At 42.9% G+C, this 23,248-nt stretch overlaps 1 protein-coding gene across 2 annotated transcripts in view; it reads left to right on the top strand.

Annotated features, from left to right (window-relative positions):
- LOC132509835 (zinc finger protein 525-like) overlaps positions 1 to 19,325 on the top strand; it is a 293,110-nt gene extending 273,785 nt beyond the window's left edge. The window contains exons 3-4 of one of the 2 annotated variants that reach the window (XM_060131354.1): positions 12,734 to 12,824; positions 19,205 to 19,325. In XM_060131354.1, the coding sequence (XP_059987337.1) occupies positions 12,734 to 12,824; positions 19,205 to 19,214 (101 nt within the window). In that variant the 3' untranslated portion in view covers positions 19,215 to 19,325. Of the gene's footprint in view, positions 1 to 12,733; positions 12,825 to 12,957; positions 13,042 to 19,204 lie in introns of those variants that run through there. The other variant, XM_060131353.1, reaches the window with a different exon arrangement.
- Positions 19,326 to 23,248: the final 3,923 nt, after the last annotated feature.

Here is a 23,248-nt window from a genome sequence, read left to right as displayed (position 1 = left end):
CTTGTTATGTTCAGGGTCCATGGATAGGCCACTGTGCGTTATAGGACAGAATGCTCTACCAGATGACCATGAACAGAGCAGTAAGGACATTAAGGGACTGGACTTGCCAAGAGAGGAGAGTGACAGGTTGCTAGGGACTGATTATGTGGTAGGAACAAAGTGTCGGAAAAGTTGGTCACTTCCTCCCCTGCATGTGAATTGGTGATGTTTGCATCTATGTTTAATGAGAAATTAGACTCATTCTTGGGAATTGAAGGGAGAGCAGTTAACATTAGAGGAAAATTTAATTACTGGGTGAGGCTTGTTGGAGGATAAGCTTACGGTTTCAATGTCCAGTTTCTCTCAAAGGAAGGAGCCCTTAGGCTGTTTTATCAGTTTGTCCAGATAGGCTGAATAAGAAGAGGTTTTCCTGAGGTGTCAACAGTCAAACATCAAAAAAATGGAGTCAGGGGAATTCTCTGGCAGTCTGCTGGTTAGAACTCCGAGCTCTCACTGCCGTGGGCCTGGGTTCAGTCGGTGGTCGGAGAACTAAGATCCCACAAGCCGCATGGTACAGCCAAAAAAAAAGACAAGAAAAGAAAAAATGGAGTCAGACTCTGATAAAACACTGAGGCAGAGCCCCCTCGCCTACCCACTTGTATCCCTCACAGGTGTCCTATATTAATAAGTCTACTTCTTGCCTGTCACTTTACCCCTCTCTCAGTTCCTTCTGCGCTGAGACACAAAGAACCTGAGGCTCAGTGAGTCCAGAGACCAGATACTGAAACCCCCACCAGGTGGGAGAAATTAACCGTGTGCTACCCACAAGCATGTACACCCCAGACTGGTGGGAAGGAGAAGGTTGAGGCTGTTGACTCTTACTTACCTCACCACCAGCCAATCAAAAGAATGCCCACGAGCTGATCACGCCCTCTCTGAACCATTACTATAAAACTCACTACCCACTCCAGGTTGGGAAACACAGTTTTGAGGGCATTAGCCTGCTGTGGCCCCTTTGCCTGGCAGAGCAATAAAGCTGTTCTTCTCTACTTCACCCCAAAAGAAAAGAAAACAAACACTGAATGCTTACTCTTGAAATTCCTGAGTTCTTGACTTGGCAAACCATACTTTTCTTCATGCTAATAATTTCTTACATTGCAGCACACATACATTCCATTGTTCAATATGGTTCTTGAAAATGCTTGTAAAATCCTATTTGGATAACTTGTCAGAGATATTTTTACCTTAGTTTAATAAAATTAATGTTTGGAAATGTTTATTAGATAATATAACTAAGCAGTTTACTCAAAGAGCAATTTTCTAAATGCTATTAAAATTTGAGTTTCAAATTATGCTGGTACACAATGTGTTACGTTGTTTTCTACTGTAATAAAAAAATGTTTTGAATTGTTTCCTTAGTGATAATTTTTCCTGTCACATATATTTCTCCTGTTTTATAGCATGGGATATGTAAATCAGTGGGTTGTTTTGGGACTTCTGTGACATGATAATGCCCATAAGGCAATGACAGGTACAAAGTAGGTGCATTATAAATATGAAGAAAAACTGTTACTTTAGGGCTTTAGTTCAGTGAAAAAACTGGAATGGCAAAATGGTGACATGAAATCTCTCTTGTGGGACTTGGCTATGGTCAGGTGCTTGAAAATCAAGTGTGTGTGGAATTGAACAAACATGCAGTGAAGTGAAAGAAATTATAAGGATGAATGAGATAGACTGCAGAATTCCAATTATAGTGTGTGACAGGGAGAGAATCTCCATTCCCAAGTGTCTGGAAGCTGTGCTGCCCTTTCCTATTGATGTGTTCACATTCAGAACCAGAAGATCTTGCAGAGAAAATAACATTTGTGCTACTTTTAGTATGTCAACTGACACCCAGTATCCTCCACATAGAATTTGTTCCCAACCAAGAATAATGTATTTTTCTTTTATAAGTGGTCTTGATTATTATTTTATTTATTTATTTATTTAGGCTGTACCATGTGGCTTGCGGGATCTTAGTTCTCCAACCAGGGATTGAACCCGGGCCCTGGCAGCAAAAGTGACGAGTCCTAACCACTGGACTGCCAAGGAATTCCCTGATTTATATTATCTTTAATATGAATTCTTTCTGTCTGTGATTCATTTCTGTTAGTAATATTTTATGATGAATTTTTTATTTATTTATTTTTTTTGCGGTACGCGGGCCTCTCACTGTTGTGGCCTCTCCTGTTGCGGAGCACAGGTTCCAGATGTGCAGGCTCAGCAGCCATGGCTCACGGGCCTAGCCGCTCCGCGGCATGTGGGATCTTCCTGGACCCGGGCACGAACCCGTGTCCCCTGCATCGGCAGGCGGACTGCGCCACCACTGCGCCACCAGGGAAGCCCTATGATGAATTTTTGAATCTTCATGTGGGATTTAATTGGTCATTTTGTTTACTTTCTCTTTTTTTTCTATTAACTTTGTCTAGTTTTTTATCCTAGTAATACTGGCCTTATAAATTGAGTTGACAAGTACTCCCTCCTTTTCTTGTCTTAAAAAGAAATTTTATAGCCTGCTGTATAGCACAGGGAACTCTACTCCATACTCTGATGGCCTATATGGGAAAAGAATCTGAAAAAACAAGACAAAAAAAGTGGATATATGTATAACTGATTCACTTTGCTGTACACCTGAAACAACATTGTAAATCAACTATACTCCAATAAAAGTTTAAAAATTAAAAAAGAAATCGTATGGAATTACTGGTAATTCTTCTTTATAAACTTGATAGAATTGTTGAATAACATCGTTGTGACTTTGTTAAATTACCTTTTGTAAAGTTGAGCCCCTGAGTGTTGCAAGTTAGGCAACAACTCCGCAAGACTGCAAGAGAAAGTGAAATGGAGACGTTTATTACTAACATTCTGGAGGAGCTACAAGGAAGGTATAGCTGGAGGGAACATGTAAGAAGTCCAGGTAGGGTCTAGGCAGAGAGCATGGGGCCGGACCTGGGGCGTAAACCTTCTTTAGGGTCCATGGATAGGCTGTTTAAATGGAATTGATGAATTCAAACCAGAAAGAAAAGGAATTACTAAGCTTCACTGGGGGAAGGGGAGCCAGATTTAAAGAAGAACCAGGGGAAGGCCGGGGGTGATGGGGAAGCGTGGTTGTCACGAGGGCAGTCCAGGGAGTCATATCCCTGTGACCCTGGGCTGTTAACCTAGGATGTGCTGTCGAAGGAAAGACTAATGTCAGTTCACGGCCCCAGCAGGCCACTAGACTATACCAGATAGATACTGAAACAGCCATATTATGGAGTAGTTTATCTAGGATCTCACAGTCACCATCTCAGCTTGCAGATTTCTTTCTTGGGTAGTGGGGATTTTGAAATTTAAAATTTTCTTTGTAATTCAAGGTAGTTATTCAAGTAATCTGTTTCACATTGGTGATTTAGGTTACTCGTTTCATGGAATCAGTCCATTTCATCTTAGTTTTTAAGTATTATTTTGTAGAGTTTTGTAATAGTTCATTTCTATCCTTGTCTGCATGTTCTATAGTGATATTCCCTATTTTATCTAATAATCAGTAGTTTTGTTTAGTGTGAACAAAGGAGGGAAAAATCGTTTCTGAGAAAAGCTGCAGTTATCATATATACTAATATTATTTACAATCATTTATCACCTTTCTGTGAGATCATACATGTCTGCCCTTTGGTATCAGTCTTGGCCACTTGACTTAGGCAACCCTTCCTTTCACTTGAGAAGATTGCACTTCCTTGCCCATTTTATGCAAGCTTGGCTTTTTGAGTTCCTGGGCCAATTTGGTGTGAGTAGAATGTTTCAGGTTTAAATGGAAGGTTTCAAATCTTCTGTTTCGTATAACCCTGTCTTCTCTCTACTGCAAGAACGGTCTTGGATAGACTGAAATTTTATGCTGAATGACAGAATCAAATTATACAAACAAGCAAGGGGTGAATAATGATACATATGATATGAGGAAGAAATAAATGTTTGTTGTTGTAAGACATTGAAAATTCAGGAATACTTGTTACATAACAAAACGTGTAAAAAGGTGACTGGTACATTTTCAATGACCTTTTCTTTTTTCATGCCCACCTTAACCTCCCAAAGTCAAGGTTATAGGCGAGAACTCATTGTCTCTCATTCCTTCTCTCATATATTGCCTCTTTCCATTAGAATGTCCATTTAATTTTGATTCAACTACAGATATATTACCTTCTTTGTCTAACTACACTGGGTTGACTACAGGTTTTCAGTTTTAACACTTCCAACTGGTTTATCATTGAATATTTGTAAAATAACCTTACTAAAATTGCCCAGTTTCATGGTGCTGCCTTCACCTGAGGAAGGAAGCCTCAGAACTACATGAGCTCAGTTAATACTTCAGTCCCACCACAAACAGGAAGTGCACACTGAGGGCTAAAAAGCCAAGCAAAGAAATCAAGTGAGCCCTTAGACTTTTAGTGTATTGGTAAATTGCTGTTCCTTTCCGATGAGTGCTCTTATTAACTCCACATTTAATTTACTATTAAACTACTATGTGATATTAACATACCTGTTATATCTGAGGGATGATCAGAATTGGAGAAGCTACCTTAAGTATTTCCTGTAGAGGAATAGAGAATTAAATAAGATTTCCTTGAAACTACAGAATATATTCAATTGAGGGTAGGCACTTAAAATGCTACTTTAATTTTTATTTTATTATTTATTTGTTTAATCATTCATTTACAAACAATTCTCTTGGCCCCACTGCACAGCTTGTGGGATCCCAGTTCCCCGACCAGGGATCAAACCCGTGCCTCCTGCAGTGGAAGCGCAGAGTCCCAGCCACTGAACCGCCAGGGAACTCCCCCTTAAAATGTTACTTTAAAGTTATGTTTCTTTCTTTGGCCCGGTGGCAGGGCTTGCAGGATCTTAGTTCCCCGACCAGGGGTTGAACCCGGGCCCTCGGCAGTGAAGGCTTGGAATCCTAACCATTGGACTGCCAAGGAATTCCAGAAAGCTATATGTTTCTGGACATGAAATGATTCTTATATTATCATTTTTAATTCTATTTTTTCATTTTCCACATACAAAATATTGACTCCCAAACATCAAAATTATATTAAATATATGTACTACAAGTATCCACATTACAATCCGTTCTCAAGCATATACATATATATTTTTTGACCACACCGTGCGGCTTGCAGAATCATATTTCCCCAACCAGGGATTGAACCCTGGCCCTCCGCAGTGAAACCTCAGGGCCCGCCAGGGAATTCCCAAGCATATATATATTTTTTTGTTGTTGACCGAGCCACACTGCATTTAGGATCTTAGTTCGCCGACCACGGATCCAACCCGCTGCCTTGCAGTGGAAGCGCAGAGTCTTAACCACTGGACCGCCAGGGAAGTCCCATATTTCCTTTTTTTAATAAGATACCTGGGCCTTCCCTCTTCCCTGGTGGCTCAGTGGTTAAGAATCTGCCTGCCAATGCAGGGGACACGGGTTGGAGCCCTGGCCTGGGAAGATCCCACATGCCGCAGAGCAACTAAGCCCGTGTGCCACAGCTACTGAACCTGCACTCTAGAGCCCGCAAGCCACAACTACTGAGCCTGGCCTGTGCTCTAGAGCCGCGAGCCACAACTACTGAGCCCATGTGCCACAACTGAAGCCCGCACACCTACAGCCCATGCTCCGCAACAAGAGAAGCCACCGCAATGAGAAGCCCGGACACCGCAACTAAGAGTAGCCCCTGCTTGCAGCAACCAGAGAAAGCCTGGGCGCAGCAACAAAGACCCAATGCAGCCAAAAATACATTTATTTTTTTAAAAAAAGAAAGATTCCTGGGACTTCCCTAACGGTCCAGTGGCTAAGACTCCACACTCCCAATGCAGTAGGTCCGGGTTGCATCCTTGGTCAGGGAACTAGATCCCATGTGCATGCCACAACTAAAGATCTAGAACCAACGCAGCCAAATATTTTTTTTAAAAGATACCTTGGACTTCCCAGGTGGTGCAGTGGTTAAAAATCTGCCTGCCAATGCAGGGGATATGGGTTCGAGCCCTGGTCTGGGAAGATCCCACATGCTGCGGAGCAACTAAGCCCATGCACCACAACTGATGAGCCTGCGCTCTAGAGCCCGCGAGCCACAACTACTGGGCCCACGTGCCTAGAGCCCGTGCTCCACAACAAGAGAAGCCACTGCAATGAGAAGCCCGCGCACCGCAACTAGAGAAAGCCCACGAGCAGCAACAAAGACCCAATGCAGCCAAAAATAAATAAGATACCTTTCATATTATTTTTAGGTGTATTTTTACAACAAAAAGTGCTATATATATATCATATTTATATTTTGCTCGTTATGTATGATGGAGACCATTCCAGTCTACTGACTTCACTCACTCTACTAGCTTCTCACGCATAGCCATGTATTCCCCTAATTTCTCACTCCCCTCACATAAAGGCAAGGTCATAGAACCAGTTTTGCCAAATGCGGAGGTACTAAAGGGTTTCAAGCAGGAAAATGTTCCGAAAGGCGGTTTCTACGTGGACCGAAAGCGGAAAAGGCAAGGGCTTCGGTACTGGCCTCAGAGAAATTTGAAACCCAAAGCGAAACGGTCCGCGATCTGTAACAGTGATTTACATGGGGAGGAGGGGCGGAAGTGGGAATTAAAAGACCGCAATGACTCCAAAACCCTGAGGATGGAGTAAAGGGACCGCGAAGCACAGATTTCAACTAGCAAAGAGAAACGCTCTGCATTGCTACTTCGTTCCAAAAATTCCATTTCCGGGGCCGTAGAGAACTGCGCATGCGCCTCGTGAAGAGGCCGACCGGCCGGGGCGGGGCCTGGACGGACCGCTACGGCCGTGTTTGCGGGTCGGTGAGGGGAACCCTGTCCGGGAAGGGAACGCGGGAGGGCTGGGAAGGGGGAGGGCCCGGAAGGTGCTTCCCTGTACTTGACGGGCTTGTTTCAAATTGCAGCCTGTAAAAATTTTAAGTTAAAGCTCACGATTGTGGGGGCCAGTTATGTCGGAAACTAAGATGTTTCCTATAAGGAAGTTGAACACGGTTTAAATAAAATCTGTTTCTAACAGTAGGTTGCTCTCATGTCCTGCTAGTAAGGCCAAAGTTATTCAGGTTTCTGGAAATGTGGGTCTCCTAGACTGGTGGGCATGGGGCAGTGGTTGGCTCCAGGAACGTTTTGTGCAATTCGAATTAATTTTAGCAGTAGGAAGTAAGAACTGAACTTGTCCCTGTATTACACACTAGAATGAGAAATACAAAACTCTCCTTGGGTCGAATGGGCTATTTCATACTGACACCCTGCAGAATAGCTTCTCCGTTTCTATTCCCCTTTCACTCCACAGGCCAAATTCAACAATCTGCTCAGTTCCAGAGACTCAGGGACCAGACGTAGGGTCAGACTGGAGGACTAAGGCAAGTGATAATTTAGGTCAGTAACCGTTGCTTCAAAAAGAGCAAAACGTTTCCAAAATTGTTATAAATTGGACTTCCCTGGTGGCGCTAGTGGTTGGGAATCTGCTTGCTAATGCAGTGGACACAGGTTCAAGCTCTGATCCGGGAAGATCCCACATGCCGCGGAGCAACTGAGCCTGTGCGCCACAGCTACTGAGCCTGCGCTCTAGAGCCTGCGAGCCACAACTACTGAGCCCACGTGCTACAACTACTGAAGCCCACACGCCTAGAGCCCGTGCTCCACAATAAGAGAAGCCACCGCAATGAGAAGCCTGCGCACCGCAACAAAGAGTAGCCCCCGCTCGCCACAACTAGAGAAAGCCCACGCACAGCAACACAGCCAAATAATAAATAAATAAAATTATTTAAAAACTTGTATTGTTCTTTCTTTTTGCTAACGTGTTTTAACTATTTGCCGTTTTAAAACCAAGTCTTTACACAGTGAGTTGTATAAACAACTCTTTATACAATTACATACATCACTATATGTTTAAGGTGTAAAGCAAAATAGTCTGACTTCCCTGTATTGTGAAATGATTACCACAATATGTTTAATTAGCATCCATCATTTCATATAGATAAAATAAAAGGAGGAAGGGCAATAAGAAAAATTTTTTTTCTTTTGATGAGAACTGCCTTATTTTGCAAAACGCTTATCCTATTCCACACTTGTGCTGAATTACCTTCAAATAGCTTTGAGAAAAACTTGTTTACATCATAATATACTTAAGTCAATAATAACTAAATATAATGCAATTTCAAATTCACTATATGTTCATTATGAGAGTAATTTGAAATTTACCTTTGATATTTAAACTGTAATGTATTTTAGCTGTTTGTGTTCTATTGCTGAAAGTTCTCTTATGAGCCTGTAAAATATATAGTATTCAGAAGACATTGGGATTTATTTTCATCTAAGGAATAATTAACTTTGCCATATTTCTAAGGGCATTTAGTGGGGAGGTATATTCTCTTTAATATGAACCCTAAAGAAAGTAAAACTAGATTATCAACTATGCAATAACTTCATTTCTACCTCAATATTTTTATGGCAATATCTGTCATTAAACATTTACTACAAAGTATGTTTTCCTACATCCCTACAGGTGGAAGATTTCATCCATAGGGAAATGGCAATCAATTGAAACATGATGTTTACATAGGGATATTAGCATTTAAAATATTTTCAGTCAAAATGAGCAGAATGTCCTGGTGTAGCATACATATGAAAACATAACATTTTTTAAAAGTTTCAGTGACCGGAATAAATTTTGGGATGTTTATTAGAAAGATTAGTCTGTATTATGGAAAATTTCAAACTAGCCATGTTGGCAAAAAAGACGTTTCAGTGTGGACTTCCATGATTCCAATCAGGGAAATGAGTCAGTGGTGGAACATTTCATTAAACACAGAACAATAGAGGAGAATCTGATTATAAGGCTAAGTCACGAATCCAATTTTTTTTTTTTTTGCGGTACGCGGGCCTCTCACTGTTGTGGCCTCTCCCGTTGCGGAGCACAAGCTCCAGACGCACAGGCGCAGCGGCCATGGCTCACGGGCCCAGCCGCTCCGCGGCATGTGGGATCTTCCCGGACCGGGGCACGAACCCGCGTTCCCTGCATTGGCAGGCGGACTCTCAACCACTGCAAGTCCTCTCCCATTTTGAGATGGCCCACCTTCTGTCTGTGGAGTATGTTTCTCTCTAAATAAATCCACTTCTTACCTATCAAAGCAAAATAAAACAAAAAACACTGTTACCGACAGTAACTTAAAGGAAGCACATGAGCTGACTGGGAAGCGCACGAGCTGACTGGGAAGCACCTTACAGTGCCCGCCCCCTGCCGCTCCTTCTCCCTCTCCCTGCGGCCGACCTGGGCACTCTCCTCGCCCCGCCCCTCGCCGGAATTGCTCTGCCCAGGCCCCGCCCCCCGGAAGCCCTGCTTCTAATCGGGCGCTAGTAGTTTCCATAGGACCTGGAAGTGGAGAGTGGGGCGTGAAGATCTTTCGACAGTGAGCTTCTCCTTTCTGTTGAAAAGTTTCGCAGCGGGCCTCTCTTACTACCTCCTCAGGGTCTTGTGAGTGACTACGGACCTAAAATCCCCACACCCGCCCCTGAATTTACCCCAGGTAAATTCAGATCTAGCCGGTCTGAATCTTTTCGGGGATCTTTTCTCTTCGGCTTAGAGATTTCTCTGAGGATGGCCCTTGCCCTTGGTTTTTAACACCTTCCGTCCAGGTAGACACCACCTTTCGCAACACTTCGCTGCTTAAAACCTGTTAACTGTCTCGGCCTCCCCTTGTAAAGTCCTTGACCGCGAGGTGGATTCGCCCTTCACCCCACCCCCAGCCTCGCCCTCTCGGCCCCTGGAGGGCAGCGCCGGTCGCCCCGCTCCCGGACAGGCCGTGTCCTCTCCCCGGTCCTGGGGTTCTGCAGAGCCCGTCCCTCTCCTGAGACCCCCTCCCTCCCAGCGCCTCTGTCCTCGCGTCTCCTCAGGCCGGTCCTTCTGCTCCACAGGCTTCTTTCTTGGTCAGCCCTTCCCCTCACCCCGCATAGGGGGACGTGACCTGCGCCAGCCTTGTGGACACCCATGGTTCTTCCGTGCCAAGTTCAACTCAGGTGGAAAATGGCCTCTTGCGGTAGGCGGGCATCTTATTCACTCGCCATCTTTCTAAATATGGGGGCGAAGGGGGATCAGAAGCAGAGACAGAGCGACCGAGAGAGGGATAGAAAAACTGAGAAGCAGAAAAGAATGAGGGAGAACCAATGGGAACTTAGACGGTGGCTGAGGGACTTGCAAAGAGATAGTGAAATGAAATAGATTTAGCCTTGAAACTAGCGGGCCAATAAACTAGAGAAGTAAATTTAAAAAGCCGGATCTCCGGGTGGGCAGCTTGGCGAGAGGCCTGGATCAGCGGTAGGAGCGAGGGCAGCAGTGGTGAGGCCCTGCACACAGTGAGTCCGGGAGAGGATAAAAGGTGGAACGAAGGCTTTCAGAGCAACAGGTGCTGGGAGAGAAAGAGGACAAAGGGGGACACGAAGAGCAGCGGAAGACAGAGCAGGAAGGAAGCGTCGCCAACTGAAGTGCCGGCGAGTGGGGAGGAACGGAATGGAAGGGGACCGGAAGAGGTGTAACCCAGAGGGTAGACAGGGAGCGGAGGTGGGGGAGAAAGAGGAACAAGGGGGAACAGGTTGCAGAGTGGGGCAGGCCAGGTGTGAGGGAGGAAATAGAGAAGAGGGCAGGAACAGCAGGAGAGCGGAGGGGAGCAAAAAGACGTAGACGGAGAAAACTAGGGAGACAGATAAACGGAATGAGATGGTGACACATAGTAGTGCAGGTAGGTGGTGGGAGCTGGATGTAGTTGGATGGTGAGCTGTTTGGATATGGATGATTAAGTTGTGATAACATGATTTGTGGTTTTAGAATATAGTACATTTAAAATTTGTTTAAATTATACAAATGAGGATGAGAATTGCAAAGCTGCTGTCTACAGGCTTATGCATTTTGTAATTATATGAGAATATAACTTCCATTTGCAATCCCTATTCAGCCAGGGGGACAGTGACTTGATTCACTTAGTTGTGGGTCACGCCCTTCCCTTTTCCTGGCATGGAGTAGAGGTCAGGGGAGAGGACACCTGGGGCAAGAAATGACTGACTCTGTCACTACATGGTGCCTTTTTAGAGGAACATTTATTTAAAGTATTTTTTTGTGTGTGTAATGCATTTAGTTTTTCTTTCTCTATTCTGTATAATTTGTTTTGTAAGTTGGAATAAATCTTAGTTCGTTCAATTTCTCCTTTCCTATAAATATTTCTTTCTGGAATAATTTTTGGTCTCCTACAATCAACTCATATCATTCTTTTCTAACATTATAGTCTCAATTTTTCAAAACTTTAACACCAGGGGTTTCCCTGGTGGCACAGTGGTTGAGAGTCTGCCTGCCGTTGCAGGGGACACGGGTTCGTGCCCCGGTCCGGGAAGATCCCACATGCCGCAGAGCGGCTGGGCCCATGAGCCATGGCCACTGAGCCTGTGCGTCTGGAGCTTGTGCTCCGCAACGGGAGAGGCCACAACAGTGAGAGGCCCGCGTACTGCAAAAAAAACCAAAACAAACATAGAATAGGCAAACAGTGTATGACACCTTCCTCTGGCTAGTTATCCAAAGGAAACAAAATCATTATAGTGAGGGAAATATTTGCCCTCCATTGACCATTACAGCATTATTCACAGCAGGCATGATGTTGAAAGAACCAAATGTCTGTTGACAAGTGAATGGATGTAGAAAATTTATGTCATCCATAAATTATGACATTATTATGACAGAAAAAGACAGACTTTTTTTGGAAAGTAGAAATATCAGACTTATAGAGCCGTAGAGTATAAAGGTTCTTACAAGGGTTTGGGTAGTGTGGTAACTGGGGAGATGTTGGTCGAAGGATACAACATTCAGTTGTAAATGTGTACAACATATACATCTCATGTACAGCATGTTGACTATAGTGAATCCACTGCGTTATTATATACTTGGAATTTCCAGAGAGTAATACCTAAGTGTTCTCAGCACACAGATACAAAGATTACTGTGAGTTGATGGAATTGAAAGTTACCTCATTGTGATTATTATTGCACAGTGTTTACATGTGCAAAATAACGACATTCGATGACTCATATGTACACCATTCTTACTCATCAGTTATACCTCAGTAAAGCTAGAAAAAAAAAAGAAAGTGGGGGCTGTGCTGGACTAGGCTCCTGTGGGTGTTGCTCAACACAGGCCTCCCATTAGATCATTGAGGCATTTTTCATATACATATTTTGTACCCTTTGACCAGAGATTTCACTTAATATTGTCGGTGTGGGGTCCAACCTCAACAATATTTGAGGTGCCCCAGGTGATTCCAGTCCGGATGCATCATTGAACATCAGGACTCTGAGTCTCCCCATTCCTGAGGGCTGAGATCTGGGCTGAGGGTGAGGGCTCTGCTCTGCGTGGGGATGGATCAGGGCTGGTCTGTGACCTGAAGGGGATCGTCGGGTCCCGCTGAGGTGCCCGCTGCTGCTGGGTACGTGAGGGCCTCACCAGGAGGGGAGCCTGATCTAAAGAAAGGGTGGGGAAACTCCTGTGTAGGTCTCTGTGTGGGAGTTACTGTCCTGAGCCCCTCCTGGGACAGTGGGCAGCAGAGGACCGTCTGTTCCACATGCTGAGGGCTTCCCTGTGTGTGTGGTGGTGACTCAGGAAGGGGGTGTGTTGATTCTAAGCATTAAACGGCATGTTTCCAACTTTCAGGGTCAACATCTAAAGAGTATTGCTACCTGGGTAAGAAGCCCGGAAGAGGAGGAAGAGGAAAGAAAAGGAGTCAGAAATGGCTCTTTCTCAGGTAAAGTTGTATTCTCAGCTGATTCTTCTGTCTGTCCTTCCTGAGATGCCCTTCTTTGGACTCACTAATCTCTGACTCTGAAGTATCCCGCCTGCCACCTGTACATTCACTGTCACCCGGTTCTTTCCCTCAGGGCCTGTCATCTCCACTTAGATCCCATCTCCCCATGACCCAGTGACCTGGAACTTGTGAAGAGGCTCCGCTGGGTGTAGTCCTGGGCAGGGCTTCACACCCATGGATTAGAGACGTGGTGTTAGTGCTATTGGGCAGCCGGGATTTTTTAGGGCCCCATCTGGATGCACTGTCCGCTCTCTGTAAACAAGGATAAAGATGCTGCACATGGAAGTCAGATACTAATATGCACAATACCTGGTAAAATCTGGAAATCATACCAATTATGGGCAATTTGTTCAGACTTTTTTAAGGCAATTAAGCTAAACGAGTGCATCGCTGACTTCAAATCTTAATGATTGTGAATGGAATGGAAAGTTCAGAAACAGACATCAGTGATAGAGGGTGTTTTAGACCATTAGCAAATTTAATCTTGAAATCAACCTAAATCTCTGACAGTTGGAAATTCTTCATATCACTTTCATTACCTCCATTCCTCAGAGGTTGTCTTCCTTTTTTTTTTTTTAATAAATTTATTTATTTATTTATTTTTGGCTGCATTGGGTCTTTGTTGCTGTGCATGGGCTTTTCTCTAGTTGCGGCGAGTGGGGGCTCCTCTTCGTTGCGGTGTGTGGGCTTCTCATGGCGGTGGCTTCTCTTGTTCCAGAGCACGGGCTCTTGGTGTGCGGGCTTCAGTAGTTGTGGCTCGCAGGCTCTAGAGCGCAGGCTGAGTAGTTGTGGCACACACATAACTACTTATTTGCTCCACGGCATGTGGTATCTTCCTGGACCAGGGCTTCAACCCGTGTGCCCTGCATTGGCAGGTGGATTCTTAACCACTGTGCCACCAGGGAAGTCCCTCAGAGGTTGTCTTTTTACTCTGGGTTGTATCCTGTGACACAGAAGTTTTTACCTTTGCTGTAGGTAGATTTACAGCTTCATCTTTTTGCTGATAGATCTAGTTTCTCTGCACCATTTGTTATTGAGACTGCAGTTTCCCCTTCGTAATCTTGGCACCCTTGTCTATACATTTTATATATATTCAAAGGCTTATTTTTGATATTCTCGTCTGTTCCACTGGTTTATGTGTCTGTGTTTCTGCCAGTACAACATCATCTTGATTACTCTGTAATGTGTTTTGACATCCAAATATGATGGCCTCCATCTTCTTTTTCAAGAGTATTTTGGCTCTTTGGGATCCCTTGAGATTCCATATGAATTTTAGTATGATTTTTTCTATTACTGCAAACATTGCCGTTGAAATTTTGATAGGGGGTCCATTGCATCTGTAGAGCACTTTGGGTAATATGGTCATTTTAAGAATATTATGGTTTCCAATCCATGAGTACAGGGTACGTTTCTATTTATTTGTATCTCCTTGGACTTCTTTTTGCAGCATTTAGTAGTTTTCAGTATACAAGTCTTGCACCTCCTTCGCTAATGCTTTCCTAAATATTCTGTTCCTTTTGATGCTATAGTAAATTGAATCGTTTTCTAATTTTCTTGGACATTGTTCATTGTGTACAGAAATGCAGCTGAGTTTTGCATGCTGATGTTTTATGCTCCAGCTTTTGTGAAGTTGTTCTTTGAAATAGTTGTTTTACTGTGGAACCTTTTTAGTTTGTACATCTATAACCTTGTCACCTAAAAGAAAAGATAATTTTACTTCTTTTTCAATCTGAGTAGCTTAGAATTCTCTTTCTTGTCTAATGGCTCTAGCTAGGAAGTTTATTACTTTCTTGAACAGTAGTACAGAGTGTGCATCTTTCCCTTTTTTTGTTGTAAGCATTTATCAGTGTAGACTTCCATTTTAGTACAGCTTTGGTTACCTGTGATAAATTTGGTATGTTGTGTTTTAATTTTTATTCAGATAGTTTTCCCATTTCCTTATAATTTCCTCTTTGACCCACTGCTTCTCTAAGAATGAGGTGCTTAATTTCCACATTGGGGGGATTTTCCTGTTTTCCATCTGCTCTTTATTTCTAGTATCATTTCATTGTGTTTATTTATTTATTTATTTGGCCACTTCGGCTGGTGGGCTCTTAGTTCTCTGACCAGGGATTGAACCCGGGCCCTTGGCGGTGAAAGCACGGAGCCCTAACGACTGGACCGACAGGGAATTCCAAATTTCATTGTGTTTGGAGAAGATCTTTTTTTTATCACCTCAATCATCTTAAATTTGTTAAGATTTGTTTTGTGGTATAAGGTATGTTCCGTCTTGGAGAATGTTTCACATGTGCTCCCGAAGGATGTGTTTTCTGCTGTTGTTGGGTGGAGTGTTCTGTACATGTCTGTTAGGTACAGTTGTTTTATGGTGTTGTCCAATCTTCTGTTTCTTTATTGACCTTTTTGTTTTCATGCGTATGTAAAACTAGAGTCTTGAAGTCTCTTACTCACGTTTTGCTCTAGTCTATTTCTTTCTCTATTTCTGTTAATGTTTGCTCCATTTCACGGGGAGGTCTAATGTTAGATGTGTGTGTATATATATATATATATATATATATATATATATATATATATATATATATATTTACTTATTTATAATTGTTATATCTTCTTGGTGATTTGTATTTTTTATTATTATATAATACCCTTTGTGTCTTGTGTCAGTTTTTCTCTTTAATTAAATTTGTCTGATATAAGATTGTCACCTCTGCTCTTTTTAACATGGAATATCTTTTTTTTTAAGGTTATTTATTTGTGTATTTATTTATTTTGGCTGCGTTGGGTCTTTGTTGCTGTGTGCGGGCTTTCTCTAGTTGTGGCGAGCAGGGGCTACTCTTCGTTGCAGTGCTCAGGCTTCTCATTGCGGTGGCTTCTCTTGTTGTGGAGTATGGGCTCTAGGTGCTCAGGCTTCAGTAGTTGCAGCATGCAGGCTCAGTAGTTGCGGCATACGGGCCCTAGAGCACAGGCTCAGTAGTTGTGGTGCACGGGCTTAGTTGCTCTGCAGCATGTGGGATCTTCCCGGACCAGGGATCAAACCCATGACCCCCCCTGCATTGGCAGGCTATTATTAACCACTGAGCCACCGGAAGTCCCGGAATATCTTTTTCATTCATTCACTTTTTGCCTTTCGATGTCCTTAGATTTGTAAATGTTCACCGCTTTTACTCTTTGACCTGCTCTCTCTCTGTTTCTCACTCTAGGTCTCTGTTTTTCCTCCTGTTACTTCCTCTAGTGGTCCCTGCTCAGGCACACTGTACAGTGGTGAAAGGCAGGAGCCCTGGCCAGCCCCCTTCACTCTACTGTAACTTTTGAGGGTATGCATTGGGTGTTTCCTTCTGATCATGATGTTTGTTGAAATCTTCTTGCTTAATAATGATATGTTTTTTCAATATTGTTTTTTGTGAAGATTTTTAATTCTACACATAATTGTAAACTTTAATATTGTGATAATTTTTTCTTAATCTATTTAATTAGTATATAACAGTAATAACTTTTCTAACCTTGAATCAGTGTTTTATGGGTGGAGTACACAGACTGTTTTGCATTTGTTAATACCTACTTGTGTACATTTTAGTGGATAAAATTTTATTTATATTTTTGACTCTAGGTATTTTATAGAGATTGGAATTTAAGTGTTCTACACTGTTCATGTTAGTACCATTTAGTGACATTGATACTTTTTCATGGTCCCAAAGGTGCTAAAATTCACATGAGTATCATTGATGATGAAAAAATGTTCACGAGAACTCCTCTCATTCCAGTTGATTGTGTGTTTACATATGTGTCCATGAGTTCATGGATTTGCAAGTCTATGTTTTGTTTTGTTTTTAATATTTATTTATTTATTTACTTGGTTGTGCCGGGTCTTAGTTCCGGCAGGTGGGCTCCTTAGTTGCAGCTCACAGGCTCTTTAGTTGCGGCACATGGGCTTCTTAGTTTCAGCATGCGAACTCTTAGTTGCCACATGCATGAGGGATCTAGTTCCCTGACTAGGGATTGAACCCGGGCCCCTTGCATTGAGAGTGTGGAGTCTTAACCAGTGCGCCACCAGGGAAGTCCCAAGTCTGTGGTTTTGATAAAAGACAACATGATTTCATAAGTCTGTGTTATACCTAATTGTAGTTCAATCAGTCTGTGTTATACCTAATTGTAGTTCCAATTGTATCTTTTTTTAAAAAAATTATTTATTTAATTTATTTATTTTCAGCTGCGTTGGGTCTTCATTGCTGCACACGGGTTTTCTCTTGTTGCGGTGAGCAGGGGCTACTCTTCGTTGTGGTGTGCAGGCATCTCATTGCAGTGGCTTCTCTTGTTGTGGAGCACGGGCCCTAGGTGCGTGGGCTTCAGTAGTTGTGGCACATGGGCTGAGTAGTTGCAGCACGCAGGCTCTAGAGTGCAGGCGCAGTACTTGTGGCTCATGGGCTTAGTTGATCCGAGGCGTGTGAGATTTTCCCAGACCAGGGCTCGAACCCATGTCCCCTGCATTGGTAGGTGGATTCTTAACCACTGTGCCACCAGGGAACTCCCCCAATCGTATCTTAAATATATTCTTTGGCCTTGTATTTTTTTACACTATCATGTTAATGGTTCAAATAGTAGTAAGATTACTAACATTTTATGTGCATTTGTGTGTGTGTCCACATCTATAATGACGTTTTATGCCCTTCCATGGTATTCTCCTTGAAGTTAAGTTTTCTCAGGTGACCCTCTATCCGTGTACCTTTAATTCTCTTTCTGTTACTTAAGTTTTTCTTCTTCTTTTTTTTTTTTTTTTTTTTTGCGGTACGCGGGCCTCACTGTTGTGGCCTCTCCCATTGCAGAGCACAGGCTCCGGACACGCAGGCTCAGCGGCCATGGCTCACGGGCCCAGCTGCTCCGCAGCATGTGGGATCTTCCCAGACCAGGGCACAAACCCGCATCCCCTGCATCGGCAGGCGGACTCTCAACCACTGCACCACCAGGGAAGCCCTAAGTTTTTCTTCTTGATCTTCAAATCAAGAGCCAAACTTCCTTAGTTTATGTGCTTGTGTATTGTTTCTTAGTTTCTTGACCTGAATAGAGTTTCTCAGTGTGTTTCTGACAGTTTTCTCCTCTGTAACGTGGGAACAGATCTTTCTCTAATGAGCTCTGATGATGATTAAAAGCTTACACCTGTAAAACATTTGCAGTAATGCTTAGTATATGTTAAATATGCAGACACCTTTAGTCATTGCTGTTGCTATCCTTATCATAATTTAAGATTTTGACTTTTCTTTAAAGCCACTGTTGGGGACTTCCCTGGTGGTCCAGTGGTTAATGGGCCTTCCGGGCTTCCCTGGTGGCGCAGTGATGGAGAATCTGCCTGCCAATGAAAGAGACATGGGATTGAGCCCTGGTCCAGGAGGGTCCCACATGCTGCGGAGCAACTAGGCCCGTGTGCCACAACTACTGAGCCTGCACTCTAGAGCCCACAAGCCACAACTACTGAGCCTGCATGCCACAACTACTGAAGCCTGTGCTCCTAGAGCCTGTGCTCCACAATAAGAGAAGCCACTGCAATGAGAAGCCTGTGCACCGCAACGAAGAGTAGCCCCTGCTTGCCACAACTAGAGAAAGCCCACGCGCAGCAGTGAAGACCCAATGCAGCCAAAAATTAAATAAATAAATGCATAAATACGTAAATAAATTTATGAAAAAGAATGTGCCTTTCAATGCAGGGCACTCGGGTTCAATCCCTGGTTGGGGAACTGAGATCCCACATGCCACAGGGCAACTAAGGCCATGCGCCGCAACTACTGAGCCCGTGAGTCACAACTACTGAAATCCAAGTGCTCTGGAGCCTGCGCACCACAGCAGATTGCCTGCATGCTGCAACAAAAGATCCTGCACACTGCAACGAAAGCTCCCGCATGCTGCAATGAAGATCCCGAGTGATGCAACGAAGACCCAATGCAGCCAAAAAAAAAAAAGCCACTGTTGACTCTGTCATCCTTGAAGATACCACTCATAGCGTAGCTTACCTAGATATTAAATATCACTCAGTGTGTAAAATATAATATATAACACTTTTGCATAGACAATCCATTGTTGAATTTTATTTGTATGTATTTTATGTATTGACTACAAAAGGAAAAAATCCATTGATTGATGGGGGATATCATAATGTTAAGAAAAAGCCTAAGAAATTAAATTAGAGAATGACAATTTCCTTCACATAGCTTTACATGGATCTGTCAGAATATTTACTTCAACTGAATTGATCCTTACTCCTCTGTCCTCTTCTCATTTTGTGTGAAAATAAGAACCTCCTCAGGGCTCTTTGGTTAAATGTGTTTTCATTTCAGACACAGTTGACCTTCAAGGATGTGGCCATAGAATTCTCTTAGGAGGAGTGGGAATGCCTGGACCCTGCTCAGAGGGCCTTGTACAGGGACGTGATGCTGGAGACCTACAGGAACCTGGTCTCCCTAGGTGAGGATAACTTACCTCTAGAAGTTGGGCTCTGCCCTTGGGTATCCTTCCATTTTCTCTTGGGAGGCCCTGTTTGCTTGACTGATCCAAAATCCGTATTATCTCAGACATTGAAAAGCTTCATGATGTGGCATCAGGAGTTTAATCCTACCTTTCCTTAGATGATCTCCCCACTTCATGATTTATCAGGGGTTGTTTTAGAGCTTATGTATTCATAAAGCTGAATGGTAAACTTTTAATATACCCACGTTCCTATTTTTCGACTCCTGTGCTTTTGAGTTAGGAGTTCTAGGAAGTGAGCTACATTTCTGCATTTTATACTGTTCCGTGTGCATTCAGAAGGAGGGGAAAAGTGGGTGAATTTTTGAAATATTTTTCTAGATTCATTTGTAATCTTCAGTTGAACAAAGAATTAGAGTTCTGGAAAAGTCACAGGAAATCACCTTTCTTTCTTCTTGTGTGGAGGGATTTCTGTTTCTCAGCTGAATATTTTACTCACTTTGTAGCAAGAGAAAGAGTGCTGGGCTGTTGAGACTGATGTGAATGCCTTTGAGCATGTATCAAAGTGTGAACATAGGTCAGATCTCAGAAAGGCCGAGAGGAAACCTCATTATTAATAGTGTTTGGTTAACTCTCCCCTCATCGGAGAGTTCTGTGGGAATACAGAAGATAATTTATTATTGTGAATCCTCAGAGGAAATTTTTCTTCTCCCCAACTTACCACGTTGTCCTTCAGCATGTAAAATGTGTTCTTTTACCCTCCAGTGGTACTGTAGCTCTACCAGAGACAAAGGCAAAGTCTTTATTGTGATCTACCACACTCTGCCATCTTGTACCTGTGAACTAGTTGTTGCTTGACCTTGAGTAGCATGAGGTGGGATTTTTTTAAAGGGGTCTCCTACCCCCTCATCTCTCCTTCAGGGCATGATTCCACTGGATGCTTAGTTCTCAGTCCACATGGATAAGAGCTGATGCCTCCAGACTAATCCCTGAACCTTTCTTGGTTCCATCCCCATTGGATGTTTTTAGAAGACCCAGACAGAAGATGGGAAAACACTGGCTGCTCTTTGATTCCATCTGGCACCTCACAACCTGCGTGGAGCTGTCTCAAGTCCTGTCTACTTCTTTTGTTCTCCTCTTGCCACACAGTTCAGGGATGTGTGTCCTAGCCCTGTTGGTTGGATCTTCTGTTATTGTTACTTAGGAAAACTGTAAGGACAGTGTACAGAGAGATCCTCTTTTAATTTTTTTATTTTGTTTTTATTTTTTATATTAATTTGGTTGTGCCAGGTCTTAGTTGCAGCAGGAGGGTTCCTTAGTTGTGGCATGCGAATTTTTAGTTGTGGCGTGCATGTGGGCTCTTGTTCCTTGCATTGGGAACGCAGAGTTTTAACCACTGTGCCACCAGGGAAGTCCCGAGATCCTCTTTTTAATCCCCAGTCCCTCATGGGGGGAATGTGTGCATCTTTCAGGCTTTTTGTTTGGCATCTGTGGGTAGAGTGCATGGTTCCATCTGAAGGTCCTATAATATCTGACAAACATATCTTGTATTTTTTTCACTCGTGTACTGCTCTACCTAGTCTACCTTCCTGATTTTGTATTCTCCTAAGTTTGCATGATTTTGCCTTTGAAACTTGCTTTTCAAAAATATTTTTATATTTTTATTTTTATTTTTTTTTGGTGATACGCGGGCCTCCCACTGCTGTGGCCTCTCCCGTCGCGGAGCACAGGCTCCGGACGCGCAGGCCCAGTGGCCATGGCCCACGGGCCCAGCTGCCCCATGGCATGCAGGATCCTCCCGGACCGGGGCACGAACCTGCGTCCCCTGCATCGGCAGGCGGACTCCCAACCACTGTGCCACCAGGGAAGCCCTGAAACTTGCTTTTGAAATACATAGTCCTGGACTTCCCTGGTGGCACAAAAATAAATAAATAAATAAATACATTCATTTAAAAAAAGAAATACATATCTTCCCCTTTGGTAATCATAAGTTTGTTTTCTATGTCTGTGAGTCTCTTTTTATTTTGTAAATAAGTTCATTTGTACCCTTTTTTTTAAAGATTCCACATATAAGCCATATCACATGATATTTGGCTTTCTCTGTCTGGCTTACTTCACTTAGTATGATAATCTCTAGGTCCATCCATGTTGCTTCAAACAGCATTATTTCATTCTTTTTTATGGCTTAGTAATATTCCATGGCATATATATATGACATCTTCTTTATACATTCACCTGTTGATGGACAGTTAGGTTGCTTCCATGTCTTGCCTATTGTAAATAGTGCTGCTATTAACACTGCAGTGTATGTATCTTTTTCAATTAGTGTTTTTGGGTGGGTTTTTTTTAAAAATAAATTTATTTTATTTATTTATTTTGGCTGCATTGGGTCTTTGTTGCTGCCCATGGGCTTTCTCTAGTTGCGGAGAGCAGGGGCTACTCTTTGTTGTGGTGCACGGGATTTTCACTGCAGTGGCTTCTCTCATTGCGGAGCCTGGGCCCTAGGCACATGGGCTTCAGTAGTTGTGGCACGTGGGCTCAGTAGTTGTGGCTCGCGGGCTCTAGAGTGCAGGCTCAGTAGTTGTGCACAGGCTTAGTTGCTCCTCGGCATGTGGGATCTTCCCGGACCAGGGCTTGAACCTGTGTCCCCTGCGTTGGCAGGTGGATTCCTAGCCACTCACCACCAGGGAAGTCCTTGTTGTTTTGATATTAAGTTGTATGAGCTGTTTGTTTATTTAGGAGATTAACCCTTTTTCAGTTGCATCATTTGCAAATATTTTCTCCCATTCTGTGGGTTGTCTTTTCATTTTGTTTATGGCTTCCATTTCTGTGCAGAGGCTTTTGAGTTTAATTAGATCCAATTTCTTTATTTTTGTTTTACTTTCCATTACTCTAGTAGGTGGATCCAAAAAGATACTGCTCCGGTTAATGTTAAAGTGTTCTGCCTATGTTTTCCACTGTTCTGTACTTTTAGAATGTTTTATGCTTCTTCATAGGTACATAGTTTTATAAGAGGTATTTAGAAAAATATTTGGTTGATTAAATTGTTTTGTCAAATTCTTCACTTTCTTTGTGCTAGATTAGTTTTCCAATTCAAAACTGTCATGTGCTTTGGGGTCATGGTGGAAAAATACACTTTATTTGATAGCTAATACCAGTTTGTTTAATGTGAGAGTTTTTGTCATAGGTTGTTTGAAAATAGGGTGCTCTAAAATAATTAGAATTACCTCTGATCACTTTTTCTTTAGTAAAGAATCCTATTCTTTTTAAAAAAAATTTATTTATTTTTATTTTTGGCTGCGTTGGGTCTTCGTTGCTGTGCATGGGCTTTCTCTAGTTGCAGTGAGCGGGGGCCACTCTTCATTGTGGTGTGCAGGCTCCTCATTGTGGTGGCTTCTCTTGTTGCAGAGCGTGGGCTGTAGGCGTGCGGGCTCACTAGTTGCAGCACATGGGCTCAGTAGTTGTGGCTCTCAGGCTCTAGGGTGCAGGCTCAGTAGTTGTGGCACACGGGCTTAGTTGCTCCGTGGCATATGGGATCTTCCTGGACCAGGGCTCGAACCCGTGTCCCCTGCATTGGCAAGCGGATTCTTACCGCTGAGCCACCAGGGAAGCCCCAAGAATCCTGTTTTTTTTGCTTTACTACAGTTTTAAGATCATTGTAGGTAGTTTCTTAACTCTCTTTGAAATAAGTACTATTTTTAGAGTAGTATCATGTATGTAACTTGAAATATTTATTTATGAATTACAATGTGTTGGATACATATGATTCTTTGTATCTTGTAGATATTTCTCGTATACATGTGATCAAGAAATTACATCTAAAAGCAAACACTGATAGAGAAGAAGTATTCCAAACCATAATGCTGCGAAGACATGAAAGGAATGAAATCAAACATTTTTACCTCAGGGTTGTCCAG

The sequence above is a fragment of the Lagenorhynchus albirostris genome, chromosome 19 (genome assembly GCF_949774975.1).
Source record: "Lagenorhynchus albirostris chromosome 19, mLagAlb1.1, whole genome shotgun sequence".
In the NCBI taxonomy this organism is placed as follows: Eukaryota; Metazoa; Chordata; class Mammalia; order Artiodactyla; family Delphinidae; genus Lagenorhynchus; species Lagenorhynchus albirostris.
This window is presented reverse-complemented; position numbering and strand designations above follow the sequence as displayed.